Below are 25,372 nucleotides of genomic sequence, written 5' to 3' on the forward strand. Positions count from 1 at the left end.
CCTGCATACTGACCCTGCGGACACCTGAGTTGTAGGTGATGGACAGAGTCAAAAAGTTGAAAGGCCCAGAGAAGGCCCAGTGTGGGAGGGAGGGAGAAGGCACAGCTCTGGAAGTCTCCCATGGGAACAGAATATATGCAGAGTCCACACTGTGCTAGCTGTGACTGATTGTTTCATATTTTACCTTCCAGCCCCTACACATACACACAGACACAAAATAAACATTATAAAAATTAAAGTTTACTACACTCCAAATAAAACCCACAAAAATCTACTATACTCCTTCTAAACACCTTCTAAATTATCTGTTATAAGGAAAGTCATGTCAATACTTGTCAGATGAGAAACTGCCACAGGAGACTGACCTTTATGACCAGCAGTCTAGTGGACGACTTGAGCTGTAAATGGCTGCTGTTCACAAACATCTTCATGAGCAGGTAAAACACAGAGCGTTCTCCCCCAATGATTTCTGCCTCAGGGCCTTCCTAGGGTTTGGACATCATCTCAAACCGTTAGTACAATTAACAAGGGCCGTTACTTGCTGAGCAAACAAGTGGCTGCGCGCTCAGGACACTGCCACGCTTTTCCCTCTGTCTCACTTTAACTACCACTCAGAGAAGAGTACTGGGACTTTACATCATTCAAATGCTCCAGCAGCAGCAGCACACAAGCACGTCTGTGGGCCGCTGGCCACAGTGGGGGTGCTGCCACGCCAGCCGAGAGCTGAGGCTGGCGGAACCCTGGCAGATACTGGGCATGGTGTTTGCACGTCTTCGGCAGCAGCTTCTAGGACCAGACTGTTCACTCCGGAGGGAAGGTCGGCAGGCATTTCAAACCCCAGATGCTGTCCCTCCTGTGCACTGAGGGTGACCAGCATGATTACGTGTGCTTCTGAGCAGCTCAGATCATACAGTGGCTTGGCTCTTATGCACAGTTTTTACATGGAAGCAGTAGCAGGGAACTGCGTATTGGCACTTATACACACAGTGGGTTCTTTCAGGGTCAGAAGAAAGGAAAAGTGATGTGTTTTATTCCCACAGTGTTAACTGACAAGATCTGTGGAAAGAAGGAAAGGAAAGGCAGCCCAGCAAGTTGATAGAAGACTGGAGATGCGTATTTCCTACCTGTGCCCTTAGCCACAAAAACTTGTTAGCAGGAAGTTCCAGAGCCACCTTCAGCATGTGGTGCTGTAGGATGGGAGGGACCTCCTCAGGAGGGCCCTGCTCAGAGATGACGCCTGCAGATAAAGATCGGGAAAGCACAAGGTTACCCAGAGCTGATACCCTGACTGAGAAGAAAAAGAGAGATCCGGTCTGTTCCCTGCATTCCGTGTGCCCTTGCTCAGGCTGTGAGAAACGCATCTCACCTGACACCGCCCCCACTTAATAGCTATCCAAATTCTACATATCCTAAGCAGCCCTTGTCTGTCCCTCAGCTAATCCCAGCCTGTCCTATAACTGAAGTCACCATACTATCCCACACCACACTGCCTCCGAGTGAGGTATTTTGTGGCAGGAAGCTGACCATCAAGCCTGAGCATGGACCTACCCTCTAGCCTGGTCTCTAGAGTCCTCCCTTGCTTGGGAAGGATAGAGCTGCTAAGCCCTACACGGCCACATTTATACATTTCGTATCCTCATGGGAAAGACAACTTTCACCCTTGATGATTAAAATGCTAATTACCAGTCTCGAAAATAATTATCTCAGTAACTTTTACATAAATTCCAAGAATGCCATTTTTTTGCAAGTCATCTTCCATAGGCCCAACTATAAAGTGAACTTTATTAGGCAAACTTGACCATCAAGGACCATGTCCAGACAAGCTCAACAACACTCTCCTATGAGGTGGTCTGAACCCCACTCACTGGGGTAAATCATGAAGCACTGTACCCAGTGCGCCTCTGCACACACAGGATGGCATGTCCCTTCTACAGGGCTCTCTTTTCTTCTGTCCCCTTGTACCCCCACCCTGGAGTAAGTATCAAATGGCCTGGTTTGGGGACAACCCTGAGCAGCTCGCCCAGGCTGGCTGGCTTTCCCTTCTGCACTCTCACTGCTACCCTAGTTCACTTGACTAGGGAGCCCAGCTATTAAACAAAGCAGTGATAAAAATAAACAACAGTGGAGGACTACATCTTCTGGTAGATGGCCCACAGCCCTTGCTGATCCTCAGCTCCTGGAATGTCCTTTATCTCACTGGCACAAACAGGCAGCCTGCCTGTAGTCCCTTACGACCCACCTTTCAGGAGCTTGCTGAAGTCAAAGTTGTACTGTGTGACCATGTGGGGAACAACCTGCTGGTAAAGGCATATGACCTGGAGCAAAATGGCTTTCAGAAGAATGGTTTCTGCATCATCTGCACCAAAGGGAGACAGAGTACATTAGGACAAATACTTGCAATTTGTTCCCCGATCAGGTGAGCATTCATGTTACAGCCCTAGCCATAAGCTACAGGAAATGTAGTAACTAGACTTAAAGGTCAATGTGGTAACAGGGCTGACACTGTTCCATAGACAGGGTCTTAAGTCCATTTCACAGCTGCGTCTGGGCTTCCCGCCCTCGTCTGAGCTGTAGGGATACCAGCAAGGACTGCCCTGTGTTGTCTAAAGATGGAAAACCATACCTGGCCGATACCAATTTTTAACACAAGAGGGGCCTTGTAGTTCACCTCCATGTGCACAGCAGCCAAGAGTCCTCACCCATTCACACAACATGATTGGTCAAATCTTCAGAGAGGCATGGCGCAGGCATGAAGACTGAATGCATCTCTAATAGATACTAAAATTCAACCTACAATTCCATCTACTGCATCTCCCTAAGCAAAAACAGATACAAGAGCTCTTCCTAGGCAGAGGGGCTGTGACACAGAACTACTTGGGTATCCTCTCAGAAAAGCTACCCTGGTTGCCTGCCATCTCGTCCCAGGCCAAGATCAGAGGCTGCTAAGGCTTCACTCACCGTGCTGGACTGCGTCGGACTCAGCACCAGGCTTCCCAGCACTCTTCTTCCCTTTCCCATGGTCCTGCTTAACCTCTTGCTTTTGAAGTGACTGCCAGACCCAAACAACCGTGTTCAGATCTGGCAAAATCTAAGTGAGCAAGAGAAGCAAAGAGAAAAACCAGTCATTTGAAACACAGGAAAAAAATCAATGAACAGAATGCACTAACAGCCAGAGAGGGAGGAACCAGCGGGTGTGAACAGCATAATGCACACAAGTACATGGGTGGGTGACAACAGGCTCATCCCTGTAAGCTTGCTTCTGCAGGAGATCCTAGAACTGCCCTCACTCTTTCACTTGAACCCAACAGTGGAACAGCTCCAGTAACCTGCCAAGCACCACCAGGGTGCTCCATGCTGCTGGCCAGTGTGCAGAAGCCATACCTTAGCAGCAGAATTAGCCATGGGAGAAAACATGGCTCCTCCAGCCACCTTTTTTACTAGAGCCACAGTACCTCAGGGTGTGTGTGCACTTACAGGGCGGGGGAAGAAGCACAGTACAGGCACTGAAGAGCCACGGGTCCCACCAGAACAGCCACTGAAGAGCCACGGGTCCCGCCAGAATGCACTGTTTCTATGCAAGTCATAGCCTGCCGCCTAGCTCACTCAAGGACCTATTCTAACTGAGATCTATAAAGCAGACATTTCATCAGCTGCTCTGGAGTGCTGGGCCAGGACACTGCTAGCTTCTACTCTCTAGTGGCTAAGAGGACACATCCCTTGTCCCCAGGATAGCCCTTTCCCTCTTCTGTGTTTGGTGAGTGGGTCTGCGGTGAAAACTCAAACCTGGACCTGCACCCACCTTGCTCAAGGCTTCTCTGAAGAGCTGAACAAACTCTTCCATCATCTCAGCTGTGTAAACGCCTGAGTCTTGCCACGCCTCTTTATCTAGACAGTGGTCAACTGTTTTTAATGCTCTCTTCAGAATGACCGAAATAAGAGAGAACGCTGAGTGTTTCACGGGTATGCTGTCCAGCTAGGAAGAAAAGAGAGTTACATTCACAAGTGTCCACTCCAAGTGGACAGCGGCTTGGCAGCTCTTGCTCCTCAGGTTGCTACTAGGGAAAAGCATAAGAGACGGCTGAACTCTGCACTGAGAAGAGGTGGCTGGGGACCTGCCCCAGAGACGTCTATGTGCTTTGACTACAGCAGCCACCAGGCACGCACTCCTCAAGGTGGAGTCCCAGGGTGCATCTGTTTTGTATGTACTTCTCCGACAGCCCTTGGCTGATTACAGACTCTCTGCAGTGACAGCACAGATCTCCCCAGCAGCCACTTGGCGTCCATAAGAAGCACTCACATGAAGGTAGAAAGAAGGCAAAAAAACATGTCAGGCTGTTCACGGTGAAACCCACCTTTATGACAACTAAGCAACTGTGACGGCTTAGATAAAATCTGCCCCACAAAGGTTTATATGCTAGAAGCCTGGTTCCAATATGAGAAGTGACACAACTTTTAGGAGGCACGACCACTGAGGAGGCTTAAGTCACACATTCCCAGTTCTCAAGGGATGAGTTGTTTTCTAAGAGGAAGTGTTATTAGAACAAAAACAAAACTGAGCCAGGGCTGACTGGTGCATTCCTATAATTGTAGTGCTCAGGACACTGAGGCAGGAGGACCACCATAAGCTGAAGGCCAAGCTATTACAAAAACAAAACATTTAAACCAGTCCCCTCCCTGATCTCCAGCACCCTTTCTCATCATGTGTGCCCACCCAGTCTGCAAGCACTGTCCATCCACTGTTTTTGTTCATCCACTGTTGCTCGTGACACGGGACATGAGGCCTCACGGAAGCCTAAACACACAAGGCTATTCAATCTTGGACTTCGGCCTCTAAAGCTGTGCACAAGTACACAACTTAGGGTGCTGTGATAGTGACAGATGACGGAATAACACAGAAAGCAACCTGTGTCACAGACTTCTAGTTAGAGGACGACCAAGAAGGGTGTCAAGGTCCTCAATGACCAAAGAGCCTGCGTAATGCTCAAGGACCCATACATCCTATTATCAAAGGAGGAACGGGCTGAGATCCTGAGCAGGAGCAGTGTGTTCTTGAGCCACCAGCCATGCTGGTCTCCTGGTATAGAGTGGAGTCCCTGGCCCTATACCAATTCTAGCAGAAGTGCACCTTTCAAGAACTCCACATGGTCCCATCCCTGTTAGGGTGTGTGGAGCTATGGCTGGAATAGGAGAGATTTACAAGGAAACACAAAAGGGTTTCTGACTTAGCTTAATGTCTATGTTGGCCTCGTCCCCCACCCAGCCTTCCAGGTAGTTTTAAGCAAATGCTGTACACTTAAGCACAGAGGCACATTTGAAACCCAGCTGGGACTCCTTCAAAGGCGGGCCCTAAAAAGGGTTCTCAAGTGCCCACAGTGCAGGGAGTACAGAACTAACTCAGGGTTCAAGACTCTTCTCGTTTCCATTTCTACAGTAAATACCCCCTTTCCGACTCTCAGAGGAAAGCACAGGTGACAGCAGAGCACAGGACAACTCATACCTGCAACCTTAGGACATGTTCATACCAACGTGTCCCCAACATGAGAAGTCTCAGGCCTTGGGAAGGGCTTTGTGGGTATAGTGGACAAGGCTGTGGCCATTTCACAGAATGGCTGCCAGCAGGAGAGTTAGCTATGTGCTCAGACACTCCTGAGCCACTCAGTCCAGGAGAAAGAACACCCCTGTAGAGATACAACCCTTGGTGGAGGAAACAAAGAGCAGCCTTTCCTATGACTGCCAGGACTAAGCAGGAAAGTACAAAAGAGGTGCAAGGAACAGCACCTGCTGGGCTCTTCCCCATGTTCTTGAGGCCCCTTGGGAAACAAACATTCATCTCTCCACAAACAGACGGGACTTAATTTTGTGGATGACATGTCAAAGAGAAAACAAGGCCGTTCTGCCCAGTCCCACACAGGCCCGTCTCTCTTCATGTGCTGCCCACACTCAGCATGGACACTGGATGGACACCAAAGGATTCACTGCAGTCTCAGGAGTTGACCCAATTTTCAAGTGCTTCTGCAGTGACAGCCCCCATCATCCTGAGACCACACACACCTGTGCAGAGCACCACAGCCCCCAGTCCTGCTCACATCACAGACCACGGGCCGCACTGGGCGAAGACTGGGCTGGCAGACTCCAGTCCTGGGTGCATCAACCACCCACAGCTATTCAAGCAAAACCAGGACACTGTGGCCAAAACCAGGAGCCCTCAGAAAGTTACTTCTGAAGGGATATGGGGAACTCTACCAGAAATAAGACGCGCGCGCGTGTGTGTGTACACACACAGGTGTTTGCAGAGGCCAGAAGATAGTGTCAAATGCCTTGAGGCTGGAGTTACAGGCAGTTGTGAGCAGACAAATATGGGTCCTAGGAACTAAAGTTGGGTTCTCTGGAAGAAGAGCAAGTGCTCTCAGCCACTAAATAATAATGTGACATTTAAGTATCACTCTTTCCTCCTGCACTGTCTGAAAACAGCTGTTCCTCAAAGTAAATGTTCCCCAGAAATCTTAACACCTGGTCCAAAAGGCCCTTGAAAGAAATAAGAGATTGGCTGGAAGTTCTGGCCCCACTATCTCCGGAAACGTCCCTTCCTCCAACCTTTCCCCATACTCACACAGGACTACAGAAGGGTAGGGGGACAGGGTCCATCCCCACAGTATGCTGAAGCAAAGCTGAGGACACCATGGTAGTCACCTCCAAAAGCAAAGGCTAACCACAGGCGAATGGTTTTCCCAAACCTAAGCATTAGATCCTTTGAAACGGAAGCCACAGATGGTTGCAAGCCAACATGTGCTGGGAACTACACTTGGGTCATCCAGAAGGGCAGTGCCCTCCACCATTGAGCCATCTCTTTCCCTGTGACTTACATTTAATGCCTGAGTGAACATGATCTTATTGCACACCAGAGGCACTGTGGTTACCATCACCATCGCCAGGAGCCTCGGCAAGGGGATAAACTCTCTGGTCCAAAAGGCCCGGGAAATCTCTGGCTGGGCCTCATAGATCTGTGAAAGGGAAGAAAGACAGAGTTATGAGCGGAAGACAGTACTAACTGTAAGTATCCCAAGCCCACGTGTACATCACTACACAGGCTTCCCTTGCCAGTCACTGCCTCACTTGGCAGCTGTCTGACAAACTTGCCATCCTTTTAAAGCTTCATGAAAACCCTTTAGAGGGAGACACTTAACCTACAAATGTGCTAAGGATTTGTCAAAGCTGGACCTCAGTGAGATTACTGCCACACAACAGCAAACTACATCATAAGGACTCCAGCCAGCTATAATACCACACAAGAGCCCCCTCAGCAGCACGAAGCTGGACCGCACTGGAAGTGGATCCCAGGACAGATGCTGGGCCAAGGTGAGTGCCTCTCATGGGACCCAGGAGGCCTACACACATAGGCACTCTAAGAAAGCCAGAGACCATGAGAGTATAAAAAGCCGGTTTTACAGATACTGCCAGGACCAAACTGTGACACAAGCCAATAGTCATGGAAATGCTGCCAACAGGATGGCCATGAATCAGAAAACACACTTAGCACATCAGGCATTACTACTACAGTTCCATTTACTTTTATTTATAGTTAAGTATGATCGGCAAATCCAAAGTTCACAGCTCTTTGAAGGCCAACATGAGGCTCAAGTTTTATATCTGACAGCATTTCAGATTCATTGTCTAGAGCTGCCTCAGTGAGTGCGATGCACAATGTACAAATATATGGATGGACCTTAGTTCAACATCCAAGAACCCACATAAAGACCAGGCATGGCTGTGCATGTTCTGCAACCCTAGTGCTATGAGTGAGAAGACACAGTAGGGTCACTGCGTCTGCAAAGACCTTGCAGAGTTACACAAAAATTACAAATCCACCCACTCGCACTTCATGCAAACCCTTCTGGTCCCAAGCATTCAAGAATGGGACATGTGATCCAGACCAATGCTGGAAGAAGAGGAGGTGCTGGAAAGGGATTAATACACACCATCACACACTGCGTCACCCCCTGCTGTCCCTACACACCATCACACACCACGTCACCCCCTGCTGTCCCTACACACCATCACACACCGCGTCACCCCCTGCTGTCCCACCCATTGTGCTGCTGGTACTTCACTGATACTAGCCTAAACTGTGATTCCCAAAACTCAGCAATGAGTGCAACTGAGTCACAAAGGAGAACTGCCAATGCAGCCTAGTGGGAAGCCAATGCTCCCAGAGGGAAAGCCACCAGATCCCGTGACCTGAAGGACCCGCAGCCCTGACAGGCTTCATGCACATCGCAGCAGAGCAGCGCGCGCATGGCCAGCCCCCCAGCCTGTGCGCTGCCCACTGACAGCTCCGCTGAGCGCTGTACCTTGTTTAGCAGCTTCACGTTGTTTAGCCAAGTGGACTTCACTCTTGGGAGAAAGGAAAAGGTGACTTCCTTGAAGTATTTGGTCAGCAGGTCCGGGCACACCTTCAGAATGTTCACCACCAGGGAGGCCACCAGCTCATCCTCAGCTGCAGTTTTCAAACTCAACAGGAAGTGCAGGAGTGTCAGGTTGCCTCCTCTGTTAGGAACAAGACAAGACCGGAGAGGTCAGCAGGAGAAGTTCAAATACACGAGCACTGGAGTCACATGATGGTGCCAGGGGACCTGACCAGGTAGGCCTTGGCCTGTAGGGGCCACCCAAGGGCTTTAATCACCCTCCTCTACTTCTGACTGGCTGCAAGGGTCTCTAGTTCATCCTACTTGGAGTCCTAGAGAAGGAAGAGTCACGGTGTGTCCAAACTCCTGAAACCCCAGCTGCTCGAGGGGCTGACGAGGGAAGATCACTTTAAATGCACAAGCTCTGGACCAGCCTGGTCAACAACCAAAAGCAAGCAGGAAAAAAGCCTGCTGGCATTAAACCTCCAACGGGAAGCGCCAATGCCAGGATCTCTATAGCTGAAGCTTCAGGGCTCTAGGCTTCACCCGAGCACAGCCTTAAGACGACTTCCCACATCTGCTTGACCCTAGCAGCCAGAGCATCCAGCTGTACCTGGGCTTTGCCATCCGCTCTTAACCAGCTCACCAGGGTTGTTACACTATGGGCCACCACCTACCTTTAAAGTCTTACTTGACATGTGTCCTGTCTATGGACACTTCAGTGTCACAGGACAGTGCTGGGTAGTCACAGACTGGCCTATCACACTTTATATTCATTCTATCTGGCCCTCACAGAAAAGCTTGCCACTTTGTGCTCTGTGTGGGCACCCTGTCAGGGTATAGCAGCCACCATCCTAGGAATGACCAGCTTCTGCTCTTCCTATATCTCACTAATCAGACTAGGAACACAAAAGTAACTATACGTGTTGGTGAAAAGTCACAGAAACCTTGGCCAGGCAGAAAGGCAGTGACAACAGAGGGCTACTTGAGCAGGTTACAAGGGTCCACGTCCCTGAGCTGTGACATCTGCATGGGGACCACAAGCAACAAGGCGATGAGCCCCATGACTGTTGGGCACCTTGGTTTGAACTCTTCACTTCTTTCCATTTCCAAACAGCACACTGTTCCCTCTGCAGCCCCTAAATACAGACACTTATTGTTTGCCAATGGTTTCAAAAATCCACATTAACTACAGGTTTTTGCAGCCTCACAGCATTCCAACTAATGCTCTAATGCTTACTAAGTGACCATCTTTCTCAGGGGTGCAGTAATTGAGGAGCAATCCCTGGGGGCAGGTAGCAGGGTTCTGAGAGTTCTAGCATTGTACTGGATTCTAAAATCCTCAAGTTGCACTTAACAGGAAAATGAGTTCATTCTGTTGAGAAAAAAAGCTACTAAGTTTTTAATTTTATTTTTAAGTCAGGGATAGGAATATGGCACAGGGGTAGAGTACTTGCCCAGAATGCTTAAAGCTCTAGGTTTGATTCCCAGCACACAGAAGAAAACAAAAATAGAAAATAAATATTAAAAATAAATCCATAGACACAGCAGATTTCACAACATGCCACCATGTCAAAGGTATTAGTCATGCCCCACAGCTGTTCCAGTTACAAGTTATAAGCAACTGAATTCTTTTGTGTTTGTTTTTTAAGACAGTCTCTTTATTATATAGTTTTGCTTGTCCTGGAATTCACTATTTAGATCAGGCTGGCCTTCAACTCAGAGATTCATCTGCCTCTACCTCCCAAATGCCGTGATTAAATACGTGTGCCACAATGCCCAGCCTGAATTCTTAAAAAGAAATTCTAAAGACTAGAAATCAAGCTTACCTCTTTACCACTGAATAGAGGTCCCCACAAAAAACAATATGGACATAATTTTCTGACTACAAAAATATATTCAAAAGAATTAATACCATTAGGTTTGGATTTCCTTTTCTTTTCTTTTTTTTTTTTTTAAAGATTTATTTATTTATTAAGTATATAGTGTTTTGCCTGCATGTACACCTGCACACAAGAAGAGGGCACCAGATCTCATTATAGATGGTTGTGAGCTACCATGTGGTTGGTGGGAGTTGAACTCAGGGCCTTTGGAAGAACAGGCAGTGTTATTAACCTCTGAGCCATCTCTCAAGCCCTTCGACCTCCTTTTCTTGTTGATAGAATCTTTTAACTATGAACTAGGAAATAAAAAACATGATCAGCTTTGGAATCAGATTTCCAGCACCAGTGTAAGCTCTGCCACTCACAAAGTAAGTGTTGGGACCTCTCTATGGCTGCCTTCCTCTTATGCAAAACTGGGGTAACAGAGCTCAGGGTTGCTGTATAGCTTGTGTCGGCAGGACCATCTTCACTAGGAAGGTCCACTCTAGGGCCTCTGTCTCAGATCCAGGGGACACTGCTGTCTTTAAATATACTCATGCATGCATGCGTACTACTTGCTTGAGAATAAATGCTCCTTTCCCTGTGTGCCTACGCTGCTATTGTGAGCTCTCGGCCCTCAAGGGCACCGTGGACAGACCATCTCTAAGCCTCCTACAGTCACCCTAAGATGAGGTTAATTATGTCCATGATTCTGACTCTCTGCAGCACAATTCTACCACTTAGCTGGTTCCCACCGTGCAGTGACGATGTGCCACCCTTTACGGAACACACACAGGGCTTCACAGAGCAATGCACTTTACCTGCCAGACGTTCCCAGAGAGGCATCATAAAAACTAATCCCGTGCTTTCGAGAACAACACAGATCCACCAGGAAGTTATGGACGAGGTCCCTCACCATGGCTTTCCCTGCCTCTTCAGCAGACACCTAGGAGGGTTTAACAAACTATCAATTCCAACGTCCTTAGTGATAACTACAGAATAAAAACAGGGAAGTACACCTGATGATAACAACTAAGGAGATACTTTAAATCAAATACTTGACATCAATTCAAAAAGAAAACCCCAGGGAACAGATTCGCACTGATCAAGATAAAGGATTCTCTAGGAAAGAGGAGTTTAAACAACTTCTTCTTCTTCTTCTTCTTCTTCTTCTTCTTCTTCTTCTTCTTCTTCTTCTTCTTCTTTTTCTTCTTCTTCTTCTTCTTCTTCTTCTTCTTCTTCTTCTTCTTCTTCTTCTTCTTCTTCTTCTTCTTCTTCTTCTTTCTTATTTTCAATTTTTCAAGAAAGGGTTTCTCTGTGTAGCCTTGGCTGTTCTGGACTAACTTTGTAGACCAGGCTGGCCTCGAACTTACAACAATCTGCCTGCCTCTGTCTCCTGAGTGCTGAGATTAAGGGCATGCACCACCACCACCTGGCTAAACTTCTATTTTTAAAAGACTAAAAATGACTTAATTTGGGCTGGGCATGGTGGCGCACACCTTTAATCCCAGCACTCGGGAGGCAGAGGAAGGCAGATTGCTGTGAGTTCGAGGCCAGCCTGGTTTACAAAGTGAGTCTACAACAGCCAAGGCTACACAGAGAAACCCTGTCTCAAAACACCAAAAAAAAAAAAAAAACAAAACAAAACAAAACAAAAAACAAAAACAAAAACAAAAACCAAACAACAACAAAACAACTTAATCTGTTGGGCATGGTGGTGCACGCCTTTAATCCCAGCACTCGGGAAGCAGAGGTAGGCAGATCTCTGAGTTTGAGGCCAGCTTGGTCTATAAAGTGAGTCCAGGACAGCCAGGGCTACACAGAGAAACCCTGTCTCGAAAAACCAAAAAAAATAAAAGCCTACAGAGTCAACTAACCTGGGCCCATAGAGACTGAACCACCAACCAGAGAGCAGCCATGGGGCTGACCTAGGCCCTCTCTGCACATGTGTTACATTTATGTAGCTTGGTCTTCATGTGGGGCTCCTAAGAGTGGGAGCAGGGACTGTCTCTAACTACACTGTCTGCCTCTGGGGCACTTTCCCCTAACTGGGCTGCCTCATCTAACCTCAATAGGAGAAGACGCACCGAGTCTTACTGCAATGTGACATGCCAAGGCTGGTTGATATACATGGGGGGGTCTCCGCTTCGAAGAGAAAGGGCAGAGGAGTAGATTGGGGGGAGGGAAAAGACTGGGAGGGGAGGAGGGAGGGGACACTGCAGTCGGAATATAAAGCAAATAACTATTAATTTTAAAAATGACTTAATTTGTCTTGTACTTTTGAATAAAATTCCACATGTATGAGTGCTTGTATGCGCCTGTGGGACTGCCTGATGAGGAACATACCAAAGCATGTTCAAAACAGGAGAACATGGGCACGTTAACAAGACCGATGGAAGCAAGAGTAGGCAGGCTCTCAAGAGGCAAAGTGCCATCGACTTAAAAGGAAAACAGCCCTCACCAGGCTAGCCAAGTCTAGATTCAAAAGCATCCAAGGAAAACCAAAATGAATGCTAGGCTGGGTCAATGTGAGGGCGACTGTTTTAACTTAGCTCCTGAGTTAAAAGCCACAGTACAGATTATCTGTCCGAAAGCAAGAAGTAAGGTCTTGTGAGACCGTAACTACAAAGCTGGATATCTGAACAGGAAAAGAGCTGGGCGAGAGGAGAGAGACGGGGCCGGCAGGGCCCTCTAGCCCTCCAGGCAGGTACTGCAGCCCAGCCAGCCTGGCTGCCACTCCACAGGGGAAACTGTTTCTTGTTACTGCCATTGCTCTAAGACTGGAATAAAAATATTACAGCAATTGTATTATACCTTGCAAAGAACGTAACTGTGTAACTGTAAGGCAGAAGAAACAGATCAAATGGGATTCCCTTAGAGGTCTGGGGTAGGCTGAGATGCTCTGTCTCCCGACTGCGCAGGTCACACAAGGGCAAAGCTAAGAGAAACCCAGAGACTCACCTCAGCACTTTCTGTGTTTTCTGGAACAACATCCATGACGCCATTCCAGTTGTAGAGAGAAGCTATATGGTTCAGAAACTGCCCCGTAAAGAAACGTACCTTCTGGGTTTTTGTGATGTTTTTATTATAAATTACCTGGATAGTAAGAAGAGAAGGAACACTATTATAAAACTCTGCATGCCGAATGGAGATAATTTGCCAAGGAGAAATAGGAAGAGAAACAAGAATTTTCCAAATTCCCAAACATCTTAGACCACCCACTAAGCATGCACACTTGGATTATGTTTATTTATGGTCTGGATGTTCCTTCTGGATGATGCTTCTCAGAGCATCATTTTGGAGGGCTAAATGCCCCTCTGCACTCGGACTGAACCATAGCTGACGTCACTTTCCTGTGCTGTTTGTATTTCCCGCAAAGCCACCATCAGCATCCTGCTACAGCTTTCACCACACCTCCGGGTAGCGAGCAGGCACTGGTTCTTACAAATCGGACCCACATCCAGGTCTCAGCCCATCCACAGCCACTCATAGTCCCTGTTACTGTAGTCCAAGACCATGCATTCCATATGAGTTCTTGCTGGTTCTAACACAAACATCAACCCTAAATTCAGTATCAAGAGAAAACCATATGTAAGACTCTCACACACCATGCCAGAGGCTTGTCTACCCTCGAGGATCGGCACTTTCTCCAAGAAAGCCCTTATTTTTGCAGCATCTTTGCCAGCACAGAGTACCACTGTTATGAAAAAAGAGGTACTATGTTGGTAGGCGAAAAAACTTCTCACGTTATTGTTCATATTACTTTAAGGGCTACTCAACCGCCGCCCTGGGAGCTGCACTGCGGGATGAGTTGCAATATCACTGTCTCATCCATAAGGAACCAGGGGTGCCATTCACGGAGACAATCGAAACTATCTCCAAGACATCTTCAAATGTCCGCCCCAGGTAGAGAATGGGCCAGTACCCTTAGCTGAGAGGCACTATGTTAAGTCCCACTAATGCTGCCCATGCTCTACGCACTTTTAAAGCACTGCAGCCAGACAGCTTTCCTCCTATGGTAGCCAAAGGAGTCAGGCTGCTTGAGCGAGCGTCAGCTCTTCTTTGACCAAAGGGTCAAAGCTCTAGGACTGACTCCCACCAAGACTGAGCTTAAGCCTAAGAAGCTGTTGTCCAAACAGCCTGCAAGCTCAGCCCTGAGACACAGGGGCCAGGCTTTACTCGTCCTTAAAACAAGCAAGACACCCTGGACAGCAGACACGTACCTTTGTTTTCAGTGTGGACAACAAAATGTTGATGGTAGAAATCTTATCCTGCTTTATGCCTGAGCTAAAAATGCAGGGGATAAATTCTAAAAATAAAGATGCAAAGAATTAAACTCAGAGGCACTTTGAAACGTAGAGCAAACAATGTTACACCTAGTTAAAGCTCTGTACTTGTCACACAAGTTTTCAATGGTAAACCTGCTCCATGGCACAGGGAATCATGGACATCTCAAGGTAAAACGGCCACAAAACTTACAAGAAGCTCAGCACTCGCCCCATTTAACATTAGCTAAAGCAGCCTGGCGCTAGAGGACTCACAGAGTGACAACAGCCCTTGGACCGTCTCTCCCACTGATGCAAAGGGGAGCAGTTTGTCTGCCTTTCACTCTGACTCACCCTTTTCCTCCACCACGAAGATAGCTACAGACCTAGAGGTGACACGGGCACAATGTCCCAAGCAATCGCAGTTTCACTGGCCTAGAGCAACACACAATTTCTACAAAGAAAAATCATACCCCGCCCCCCTTTTTTAAAAGTCAAACCAAAGGGATAAATTTCAACTCAACCATAACCCACTCAACGGCAAGCACAGTGAGACGTCCGAGTTGACGGCTGGAGTCTGCGGGCCACATGCTCTGTCCAGTGTGCGGGAACCGCTACTCTACACTCAACCACCTGTCACTCAAACTCTGACATCAGTGTGTATTCTGACAACTAATACTCAATTTGCTCACTTCATCCTTTGATAATGGGTAGGTAGGAGTCCAATTTTGGGCCAGGTATATAAAAACTCTCTCCTAACCAAACGTCTACTCAGATCCTTACTACGCACGGAATTGCTAGAGCAATGCCTATGAAGTCTTGATGCATAAGGCCCAACTGCCCTGCATACCCTGCTGTGGGCAGTGTGGTGAGCACTCGGCCATCCTTTAGAGAGGGCAGATGAGATGACCCACAGGGAGCAGCATGACAGCCTGAAGCCAGTTCCTGGCAAGATCAGGGGGAAACTGAGGCTCTGTGGTGGCCACTCTCATTTCAACTTGACTAGATTTAAAACTGCCACGGAAACAAACCTCTGGCATGCCTCGGAAGTTTCATCCAAAAGGGAAGACCCACCCTGTTTGCGAGCAATTCCATCCCATGGGCTTGGCTCCCTGACTGCATAAAAAAGGAGAAAGCCGGCCAGTACCAGCATTCATCTCTCTCTCTGTTTCCTGACCACCGCGTCCTGTCACCAGCTGCTGCCTCGCGCTCCTGCCACCATGCCTTCCTTACCATGAAAGGTTGTTCCCTCTGTCTTTGTGTCACGTCTGTCAGGGACCCTCTGCAAATGCAGTCTACTGCCTGTCGTCACGCTCTGCCCCAACATGAGTGGAGGTGCCATGCAGCCCAGGCTGACATTAGTCTCACCTCCACTCTTACTCTCACTTGGTGTGTGAAGCTCAGAACCCCTGTGCTGGGGGAGGGGGAAGGGCGGGTCACCAACCACTTTGGCTGTAGCACATGGGGACTCCTGTAAGTACTTGCCCAGTGTTCTGCCAGAACATAAGGGCATGGTTCTAGAACTGTGAGCAGCTGAGCGCAGTGCTACACGCCTTTAATCCCAGCACTCAGGAGGCAAAGGCTGGTGGATCGCTGAGTTTGAGGCCAGCCTGGTCTACAAAGCGAGTCCAGGACAGCCAGAGCTACACAGAGAAACCCTGTCTCAAAATACAAAAGCAAAACAAAACAAAAAGAACTGCGAGCAACTGACAAATAAAACACTCGTGTTCCTAATAAACTATGGCAAGCCTCGTTGTAAGGAGGCAGTCAGCAGAAGGTGGTCAAGCTGGAGCTCCCTGGTGCCTTCACAGCCTGATTACAGCAATGAAATGTATCTACGTTACTTACTGTGATGCAGGGAATCAAACTCCTTGCACGATCTAAGTAAGTGCTAGACAACTGAGTTATAGTCCAGTCCTTTATATTTTATTTTTTTAAATGCACATACTGGGGCTGGAAAGATGGGTCAGTGGTTAATAGCACAAGCTGATCTTGCAGAGGACTCAGATTTGATTCCCAGCACCCACATAAGCAGATCAGAACTGGTTTTAAGTCCAGTCCCAGGAGATGTGATACTCTCTTCTGTCCTCTGCAGGTGCCAATGCATGTAGTGTACAGACATACAGGCAGGGAAAACACCATACAAATAAAAAGAAATAAATGCAAATACTAAGAAAAGGCAGGGCTACGAATCTGTGCATCTTCTGGAACAAAAGCTGTACCACTTCCTCACCTGCCTCTCAGGCTGTGCTCAGCACTCCAGAGGCATCACACACAACTGCTCAAACCCGTGGCCCCCAAACATGCCCTCTGGGCACTGTAGTACACACTGCGGCTGCAGAGGCTGCAGGCTCTCGGAGGAAACCATTAGTGGTCAGTTTTGCGAACTTCAGACTTTCCCAAGGGACAAAGGGGACTCCCACCTTTTAGCTCCAGCACTTGTCCTATAGTGGTGTCGTCACCCGCAATTAGGAAGGAGAGGGCGAACTGGATGTAAGCAAGCCGGACGTCATGCACCCCCTAGAGGACAGAAGAGACTCACATGTTACCTGCAGCCATTAGAGACAAGAACATAGAAGGCATGCACACGCTCAGCTTAGCAGCGCCAGCCTCCTGGTCTGCCTCCAGATACTAGCATATGGCTTCTTCGCTCTTTACAGTAAGCAAATTTTCTTTGCATCCCCAACACTGTAAGTCTTCTCTGCTTGCCCTCTTTTTCAACTCCTAGTCTCAATATAAAAGTATGGCTGAAAACAGTTGTGCCCTGTCCTGACTTATGACATAAATTTCTTTAGTTCATTCTAGAATAGGGCCAAAAATCCTTAGTCCTGCTGGGCTCCACCCCCTCTTGCTTGCTAATGAAAACAATCTATTGTGTTTTAGAAAAGCCACAGATAATGGAGACACGGTGCTGCTTTTGATGAGAGGCCAACAGTGATATCTGGTTTTTATTAGATATTGTAAATAAGCTATTAAGTTACACTAAAAAACAAAGCACAGATGCTTCATGTTACGAGCCCATGGGCATGCCAGGATGTAGTCCACAGGCATTAGCGTGACCCAGGGAGGCAGGACACAAAGGCCATGACTGGGGGAAGTCACAGGCCATCGATCAGCTTCCCTTCTCAGTGATGCTAAGGCACACAGGGACGTGAAGGCACAGGTCTCTGCAGCTGCTCCATCAATTCTCAATCATTCCAAAGTACCTTAATGCATGGCTATAGAGAATACGGTCTTGAACGCCTGGCAAGACCAAGAAGTCAGCATCCCTGCCTTCCAGGCCACCCTGGCCCACTTAACAGTAACAGAAGAGTGGTAGCAGTCAGTCCTGGCGATGGTGGTGAGGACAGTGACACTGTTTACTGAGCATCTGCTCAGTGCATGCCAGGCTCTAGGGCAAACACCGAATTGCTGTCAGTCTCATTCGGCTCTCATCACCAGCCAGGGAGGGGGAAGCAGTCACACTTGGCAAATGAGTTAGAAAAAGCCTATCCTCACCACCATCACCTCCACCTCTGCCACCACCACCTCCATCCACCTCCACCACCACCACCTCCACCTCCACCATCACTATCATCCACTGAAGTATTGAGAGTCAAGGCCCTAGAACCTCTAGTCCCCACTCTTGTCACTCTAGATTTTTCTAGACTATGTGCACACAATAGACTTGGCCTAGATCTTCCTGTGGCTTCTCCCAACAAAGAATTTCTAAGTGAAAAAGAATCTGGTTTCCATTTGTTGGTTCCCATCCTATATCCCAGCCAACCTCAAATCTCAGGTTCCTACACGGTTGAGAAATTAGACTGACCACTCTCAGCGACAAGAGCACCCACCCTCCGTGGGCTTGCCACGGCCACAGGCCTCCATCTCCAGCCCACCCTTCAAAGGCATCCCACCCCCACTGAAGGCGCCTATGCCTACCCCTCTCCCACCCTATGACCTCACAGGGCTGTCATCCCAGAAAGGAAACATCCTGAACTTCTCTGGGCTTGTTCTGGAAAACACTTTGTAAAACAGACAGGAACATGTGGCTGCTCTTGGCACAGGACTCACACTGTGCTTTCTTTGGCTGGATGAACAGACCTGGCCTGCTTTCTTCACAACACTTAAAGTACACCTTGCAAACAGAAGTGATTCCATCTCAGCAACTACAGGGCATGAGGTAAACAAGGGAAAGCCAAACAGCTGAGACATCGGAAGACACCTGACAAGCCGATCAACCACATGCAGCTAACATATGGACCCTGTCTGGACCCAGATATGAACCAGCAAGTACTAAAATGTCTTTTGAGTCAGGAAGATCAAAAGACCAAACTGGGTGCTCATGGTGAGAAATTATTAATGGTTGACAGCGTCATAATGGCATTGTGGTTTTGTTTTTAAAAAGACATTTTTCTGCTAAGAGTGCATACTGAAATATTTATACTGAGATGTGAATCTCACCTGGGATTTGCTGTAAAAGTCAAGTGAAAAGATGGGGTACTAAGTGGGTGAGGGGGGCTGACACTGGCTAAAGCTGGAACTCGGGGCCCCTTGTGCCACTCTATTTTTAATGCCTCTGATATTTTGAAAAACCTTGTCTAGCCATCACTGAGCACAACACACAGAGCACCTAAGGTAGCTTGTGTAGCTCACACAGGGAAGAGACGAGCACTTCCAACATGAGGCCTTCCTTCCACTTTACAGAGCCCAGAGTAAAACAGCACCCCCAAGAGCCCGAGGTGAGCCAGCTGCTGTAGCTGGGGTTTGGGAGGGGAAGCACTAACTGGGCTTTTCCATGGTGTCCAGGCTGGCTGGGTGGCCTGAGCAGTCAGTATACTTTCCTCAGACAGTTTGGATAGTTGAGACAGGGGGACAGGGAGGACATCTGATGGATGATCACTCTGAGGCCAACTGCCAGCCAAGACATTTGCGTTACTGTGCAAACAGCAAGCACTTTCATGCTAAATTCATTTCATGGAAGCCCTTAGCCACTGGGAGGAATCTGCTGACACGGTAAGAAAGCATCTAAGAGACACTAACAGGACTTTCTTCCCTCAGAGACTGCCTTATTTGTAATTCTGTAAAATCCTCAATACCAGGCTCATCTCACGGAGCCTTAACAGTTATATGGTACCGTTAGCCCTTCGGTTTCCTTCCTAGCAGTTGATCACCAGGAATACAATGACAGCTAAGCACACTGCCTGTTACACAGGAGACGTACAGCATGCCACCTGTTACACAGGAGACATACCACGCCGCCTGTTACACAGGAGACGTATGGCATGCTGCCTGTTACACAGGAGACGTATGGCATGCCGCCTGTTACACAGGAGACGTATGGCATGCCGCCTGTTACATAGGAGATGTACAGCAGCAGTTTTCTACCTCAGCCAGGGGGTGGACTACACTCCCTGTGCTCCAGGCTCAGGAGGAGGGTAGCACTCTGGCTTTGGCTGAGCACAGTACTGAGCACCATTAGGAGCCAAGCTGGCACACAGGAACAGGTGCTACCAAGACCTGCAGCTGGCCCTGTGCTGGGAGCTTAGAGAGCTTGGTTGTGTTTTCTTCCCCAGAGGCCTGCAAACCCATGTCACCTCTAAAGCTAGCAGTGAACTCTTGCAGTGCTCCTGAAAACCTAGCATTCCTGCTCATTCTCTAGCCATTAAAGGTTATAACTGAGGAGCACAGGTCATTTACCACAGACCCATGCCTCAGAGCTTCAAAGGTTTCTCTAAAGGGGACAGAATGGGAAGAGGACTGCAGTGCTTTACGTCCTTGAAGCTATGAGGCAGAGAGGGGCTCTTCCATCCACTCAGAAGACAGGGGCCTTAAAATTATCCACTTAGGCCAGAGCCTGAAGCCACCAAGACAACCGTGTCCCTTTCAGGTAGGCCCGATCTTCCTCAGATGTCCCAGTTGCTCAGGTTCCCTGGCGTGGGGGCGGGGGAGGGCACTGCCCTAGTCAGCGGCCTGGACTTCAGCAGCTGTGTGGGGACTAAGGGAGGGGAGGAGGGAAACCACCACCAAAGCCCCCCAAAGGGCAGGGAATTGTGGACACCGGCTCCTCACCTTTGAATCCCTCTTCGTCACCAGGGTATACAGGGCTTTTTTATTTAAATCAAAACAGCTGCACACATCTCTGGCGGCTTCAGGACCCTGGGTCACCATGGCAGCCATCAGGTCCAGGCAGGCTCGGGCCATCCTGCACCGGGACAGGAAACCGAGTTTGTCAGGAACCAGAAGGCAAGATGGCAGCATAAACGCTCTTCTCTTTCACTTTGTAAACATAACAAAAACTTAAAAGGAACTAAAAAGCCAAAGAAAGATTATTATAATGCAAAGATGAAAATAACAGTTATCATTATTTGATGCAGAGTTTCACTGCGACTGCAGCTTTGGCTGACTTGGAGCTTACTATGCAGAGACCAGGCTGACAACTGAGATTGGTATTTTCCCAAAGAACCCAACGACCCTCAACAGGCAGAAGGAGCCAAGAGAGCGCCACCCTCTCTCCCCACAAACCTTCTTTCTCTTCTACATAGTGATGGGGGGTTGGTGGGAGGGAGGTAGAGAAATAAGAGCACTGAGCTGCCACATCTCAGTCACTGGGCTTTGGGGACACAAAAGACAACTTCAAAGAGGTGTCTCCAAAAGTGTCCTCTTGGCAGCCTTCTGCTCTGAGCCTGGCAGAATTGGTGGCTCCACGCAAGGCACTGTTCTAGACACTGGAAAAGTAGATGCTACGATCCTCTACACACAAATTTAGAGGAAGACAACAGTCAATAGATATAGACCATTGTGGCCAGTGCACAGACATTTTGTCTACATGCAGAAAACTAAAGTGGGACATGGAGACAGAAAAGGACATGGGACTGTTACTGACCCAAGATGGTCAGTGTAGACCACGTAGGCCTTTCCTCTGCAAAGTGCTGAGGAAGACATAGCCATGACTGCCAGAGAGAACTATCTAGGCAGGACAGGATAGGTAAGGATATCTGAGACCCAGGACAGTGAAGAAAGCATGGTAGAGCAGAAGGGACATTTTGTGGAAGGAGTCAACAGCTGTCCCCACTGGTCACTGGTGAAGGAAGGGCTGAGACACAGTCCGAAAGCCTCAGTAATAGGAACAGAGCAGCCCGAAGGCTGGTCCCTGGCCATACGACAGGCCGCTCACCTGTAACCAGATGCATACAAGGATTCACAGATGATCTTCATGTGGTTGTTCATTAACTTCTTCACAATGTTGGTACCCACCACGTGGAAATGCGCAAGATCACTGGCTGTCCTCAATAAAATGGCCTCGAAAACTTGAAATATTAACAGCACCTGCAAAAGCAGAATCAAACATTATCAATTATTTCATCCTTGCCTTAGCTAGCATTACAAAGTTAGGGCTTCCCCAGATCCTGAGCCAAAATACCAGAGGGAAGCAGGAGAGTTTACCAAGTTCACCTGCCAAGACCCAGGCTCTGAGCTAGAAACAGACAAGAGGCTGCCCACAGTCTCACAGGATGACAGCAAAGGACGGAGCTCTATCGAGAAGGAGCTCACTGCTCTGAGGAACACTCACTTTGACGCCCTTGTCAGAGTCCTGAGGTCAACAAGCTCAGAGGCAGTTCCAATCCTCAACCTCTTGGAAACCAATCAACTCCACCTAGGTTCTGAGTCTGTAACCCAGGGCATTGCCCTATTGTTAAGGCAAACCCAGTACACTCTAAGAACCTATAATCCTAGGGCTGGAGAGATGGTTCAGTAGTTGAAAGCACTGGCTGCTCTTGCAAAGAACCTGGGTTCATAGCCGGGCGTGGTGGCGCACGCCTTTAATCCCAGCACTCGGGAGGCAGAGGCAAGAGGATCTCTGTGAGTTCGAGGCCAGCCTGGTCTACAAAGTGAGTCTAGGACAGCCAAGGCTACACAAATAAACCTTGTCTCGAAAAACAAAACAAAACAAACAAACAAACAAAAACCAAACCAAACAAAAAAAAGAATCTGGGTTCCGCTCCCAGCACCCACATGGCAGCTTACAACTGTCTGTACTCTAGTTCCAGAAATTCTCATTACCTGTGGCAATAAGGATGCACGTGGTGCACATACATACATGCATGCATACATGCATACATATATACATACATACAGGCAAAGCACTGGTACACATAAATATTTTACAAATATTTTAGAACCCTAATCTTGACTTATGACATTGTTAAAGAAGAATTGCTGTGTCTCATCACAATGTCTTCAAGGCCATAGGAACCAAGCACTGGGACAAGAGGTCACTTTCTGAGGGAGACTGATACTGGCCAAGACACGGACATCACCCCTCGCCATGCTCAGTGCCACACAACACTGACTTCTCTTCAGCATGCAGGTTAAGGAATCACCTACTTCACTCTCGGGCCTCTTCTCTCCGCTCAGGAGCTGGAAAACTTCCGCACACTCCATGGAAATCTTGATGTAGCCCTCGACAACATCACACATGCCTTCCTGTGGGAGCTGCTTGGCAGCGGAGACGAAGGCTTCCAAAGCTGAAATAAAGAGTTAAGAGAGATGAACAGGACAGTCTCCTCAGAAACCATCAGAGCCACTGCTATACCGTGCTTCCCTTCTTCTGTGATGCCCACACACCACTGATGTAACCACAGAGGCACAGAACCCACTGAGCTGAAGTTTCATGTTAAGGCTCTAACTCCTACAAGGCAGGGCTTGTAAGAGGCCATCGGGTTGTTGCCCCACTCCCATAGGACTGATGTCTTAATAAGAAAGGGCACCAGAGAGAGAGAGAACCTCTATAAAGACGTGAGGTCGTATGACAACAAAATAAGAGGCACCTGTGTGCAGTGCAGGATGAGCCTTCATGCACACGGTACTGGGTTCTTTCTAGAACTGCGAGAACATAAAAGTTGTTTAGCATCTGGTGTGCAGTCTGGTTTTCGTAGCTCTTGGCAGTGAACCCACATGGACATTATGAAAACACTCAAGTGAAGGCAACACAGGAAAGAGGCTGGCGGTGGGCAAACTCGGGCTGCAATCCTGACTCGAGTCCCAGAAGAGGACATGATACTGAAGGTGAGAGCTGGGAGCTGAAGAGAGCCAACCACATCTTTCCTCTCAGACAGCAGCTTAATGTGGCTGGTCCAAGCCATTCTGTAAGGTCTGGTCAGGTTTGAGGAGCAAGGAGCAAGGCCTCTCACGCTTTGAACATACCAGGTGAGAACATACGTCTAAGCCAAACAGCAGGATCTACATCCCAGAGTGGCTACCTATTAGCTCCATGGTGGCGGGCAAGTCACTGAATGCTGAGCTCTGGCACCTGCTGTATGAAACGTGCAAGGGACCTACCTAACTGGGCTTACATAAAGTATAAAGGGGCTAATGGCATCACACGCAATACAAAGAAAACCCTTCAAAGCTGACAGCTCTGAGATGGCATCTGCTCACATTCAGGCCTCTTTAAGAATCTGGTCCAATCCTAATCACTTGACAAGGAGTGGGAGGAACTTACAGAACTTGTTACAGGTCCCATCACGCCGTTAATCAGGGTTGACAGTTGGTTAGGAGTGCTTAAGGGGACGGCTACTGACAGCCCAAACTGTCTCACTGAACAGGCGGACTCGCTGCCAGGGGCTCGGTAAAGGTTTGCAGTGTGAACAAGGATTCTTCCTTTACTTTACTGACAACCACAACCAAGAGGTTTTGGAGGTGTCTAGGGTCGCTGCCCCGAAGAGAAATGTGAGGCCACAGAAGATTGGACACGCAGTGGCCCTACATGCTCAATCACCCGGGCCTCGAGCCTCGGTTTCGCCGCAAGCCGGGGGCGTGGCTCTGTCAATGCCCTGAAGATGAGATGAGCAGTCTGGCCTGCCCGGCCCGCCGGCCTCACTCACCATGCCCAGGGCCCTGCGCATCTCTCAGCTGGGTCTTGAACCGCACGCCCGTGAGCTCCTCCACGCGGGCTCGCTTGGCTGTGCCCGCGCGGAACGCCGCGCCGTCCGGGCCCTTTGAGGCTTTCCTTTTGGGGACCCCCATGGTCCAAATCGCCGGCCCGAGAAATACAGCACGTTATGATAACCCACGCGACCGGAAACGCTGGAGGCAGGGAAGGAGCATGCTGGAGGAAAAGGCGGAGCCTAAGACGGGAAGCCGGTCCGAAGAGTCGGCCTTCGGGTGGAGGAAGGACGGAAAGGGCGGGGCCTGCAGAGGGGGCGGGTGGTAGGTAGGAAAAACACCTGGAGGGCGGGACCTCTGGGCGAGTGTGGGCGGGGCCTAGTGCTGGGGCGGGGCCTGGAGGGCGTGGGATTCCTCACCCGCTGCCAACCAGTTGTGCTTTGCCTGCATGGAAAAAGCGCACCACACGCCAAGACACACACCCTTAGCTGCGTCAGTCTGGGCGGTTAAAGCGCTTCTCCTATTGGGGTCCTTGAGCGGGAAGAACTCCCAGACCCTTCCCGAAGGCCACCTCCCCGATGCCCATAAAGAGCACGAAGCAGCACGGAGAACTCTGTTTTCTTGTTTGTTTGTTTGTTTTAAATCTCTGGGCGTCCTAATGATGTCCCTTGAACAACAAGGCATTTACTTTGTCAGTTCAAGCCGCTGCGTGTAAGCGGGGCGATTCTCAAGGGCCTGACGTCAGGTGGACTTACTGCCCAGAGGCCCTAGCTGGGGTATGTAGGGACCCCTATCCCTGAATCCCTGCTACAACCCAAGCCAGATGGGCTGGGCTGGGAGGATGTCACTTTTACATAACCTCCATCCAAGCTTTCCTTTCTGTGGTGCTGAAAGAAAGGGGAGATCAAAGAAAGTAAACATTTAGGAAAACCTCCTTGGACAGTGTCCACCTCTCAGCACCTTCACAAAAAGGGAA

General features: G+C 48.8%; 1 protein-coding gene across 1 annotated transcript in view; it reads right to left on the minus strand.

Moving 5' to 3' along the window:
• The window catches only part of Urb1 (URB1 ribosome biogenesis homolog), a 54,948-nt gene extending 30,296 nt beyond the window's left edge, over positions 1-24,652 (minus strand). The window contains exons 1-15 of the mRNA XM_051150235.1: positions 24,396-24,652; positions 22,897-23,036; positions 21,686-21,837; positions 20,581-20,713; positions 16,953-17,049; positions 14,488-14,573; positions 13,226-13,360; positions 11,086-11,210; positions 8,349-8,544; positions 6,864-7,001; positions 3,800-3,973; positions 2,959-3,088; positions 2,240-2,356; positions 1,125-1,237; positions 366-485 (exon numbers count right to left, since the gene is read on the minus strand). Coding sequence (XP_051006192.1) covers positions 366-485; positions 1,125-1,237; positions 2,240-2,356; positions 2,959-3,088; positions 3,800-3,973; positions 6,864-7,001; positions 8,349-8,544; positions 11,086-11,210; positions 13,226-13,360; positions 14,488-14,573; positions 16,953-17,049; positions 20,581-20,713; positions 21,686-21,837; positions 22,897-23,036; positions 24,396-24,537 — 1,998 coding nt within the window. The 5' untranslated portion in view covers positions 24,538-24,652. The remainder of the gene's footprint in view (positions 1-365; positions 486-1,124; positions 1,238-2,239; positions 2,357-2,958; positions 3,089-3,799; positions 3,974-6,863; positions 7,002-8,348; positions 8,545-11,085; positions 11,211-13,225; positions 13,361-14,487; positions 14,574-16,952; positions 17,050-20,580; positions 20,714-21,685; positions 21,838-22,896; positions 23,037-24,395) is intronic.
• Between the last annotated feature and the right edge of the window lie 720 nt (positions 24,653-25,372).

This window comes from Acomys russatus, chromosome 8 (genome assembly GCF_903995435.1).
Source record: "Acomys russatus chromosome 8, mAcoRus1.1, whole genome shotgun sequence".
NCBI lineage: Eukaryota > Metazoa > Chordata > Mammalia > Rodentia > Muridae > Acomys > Acomys russatus.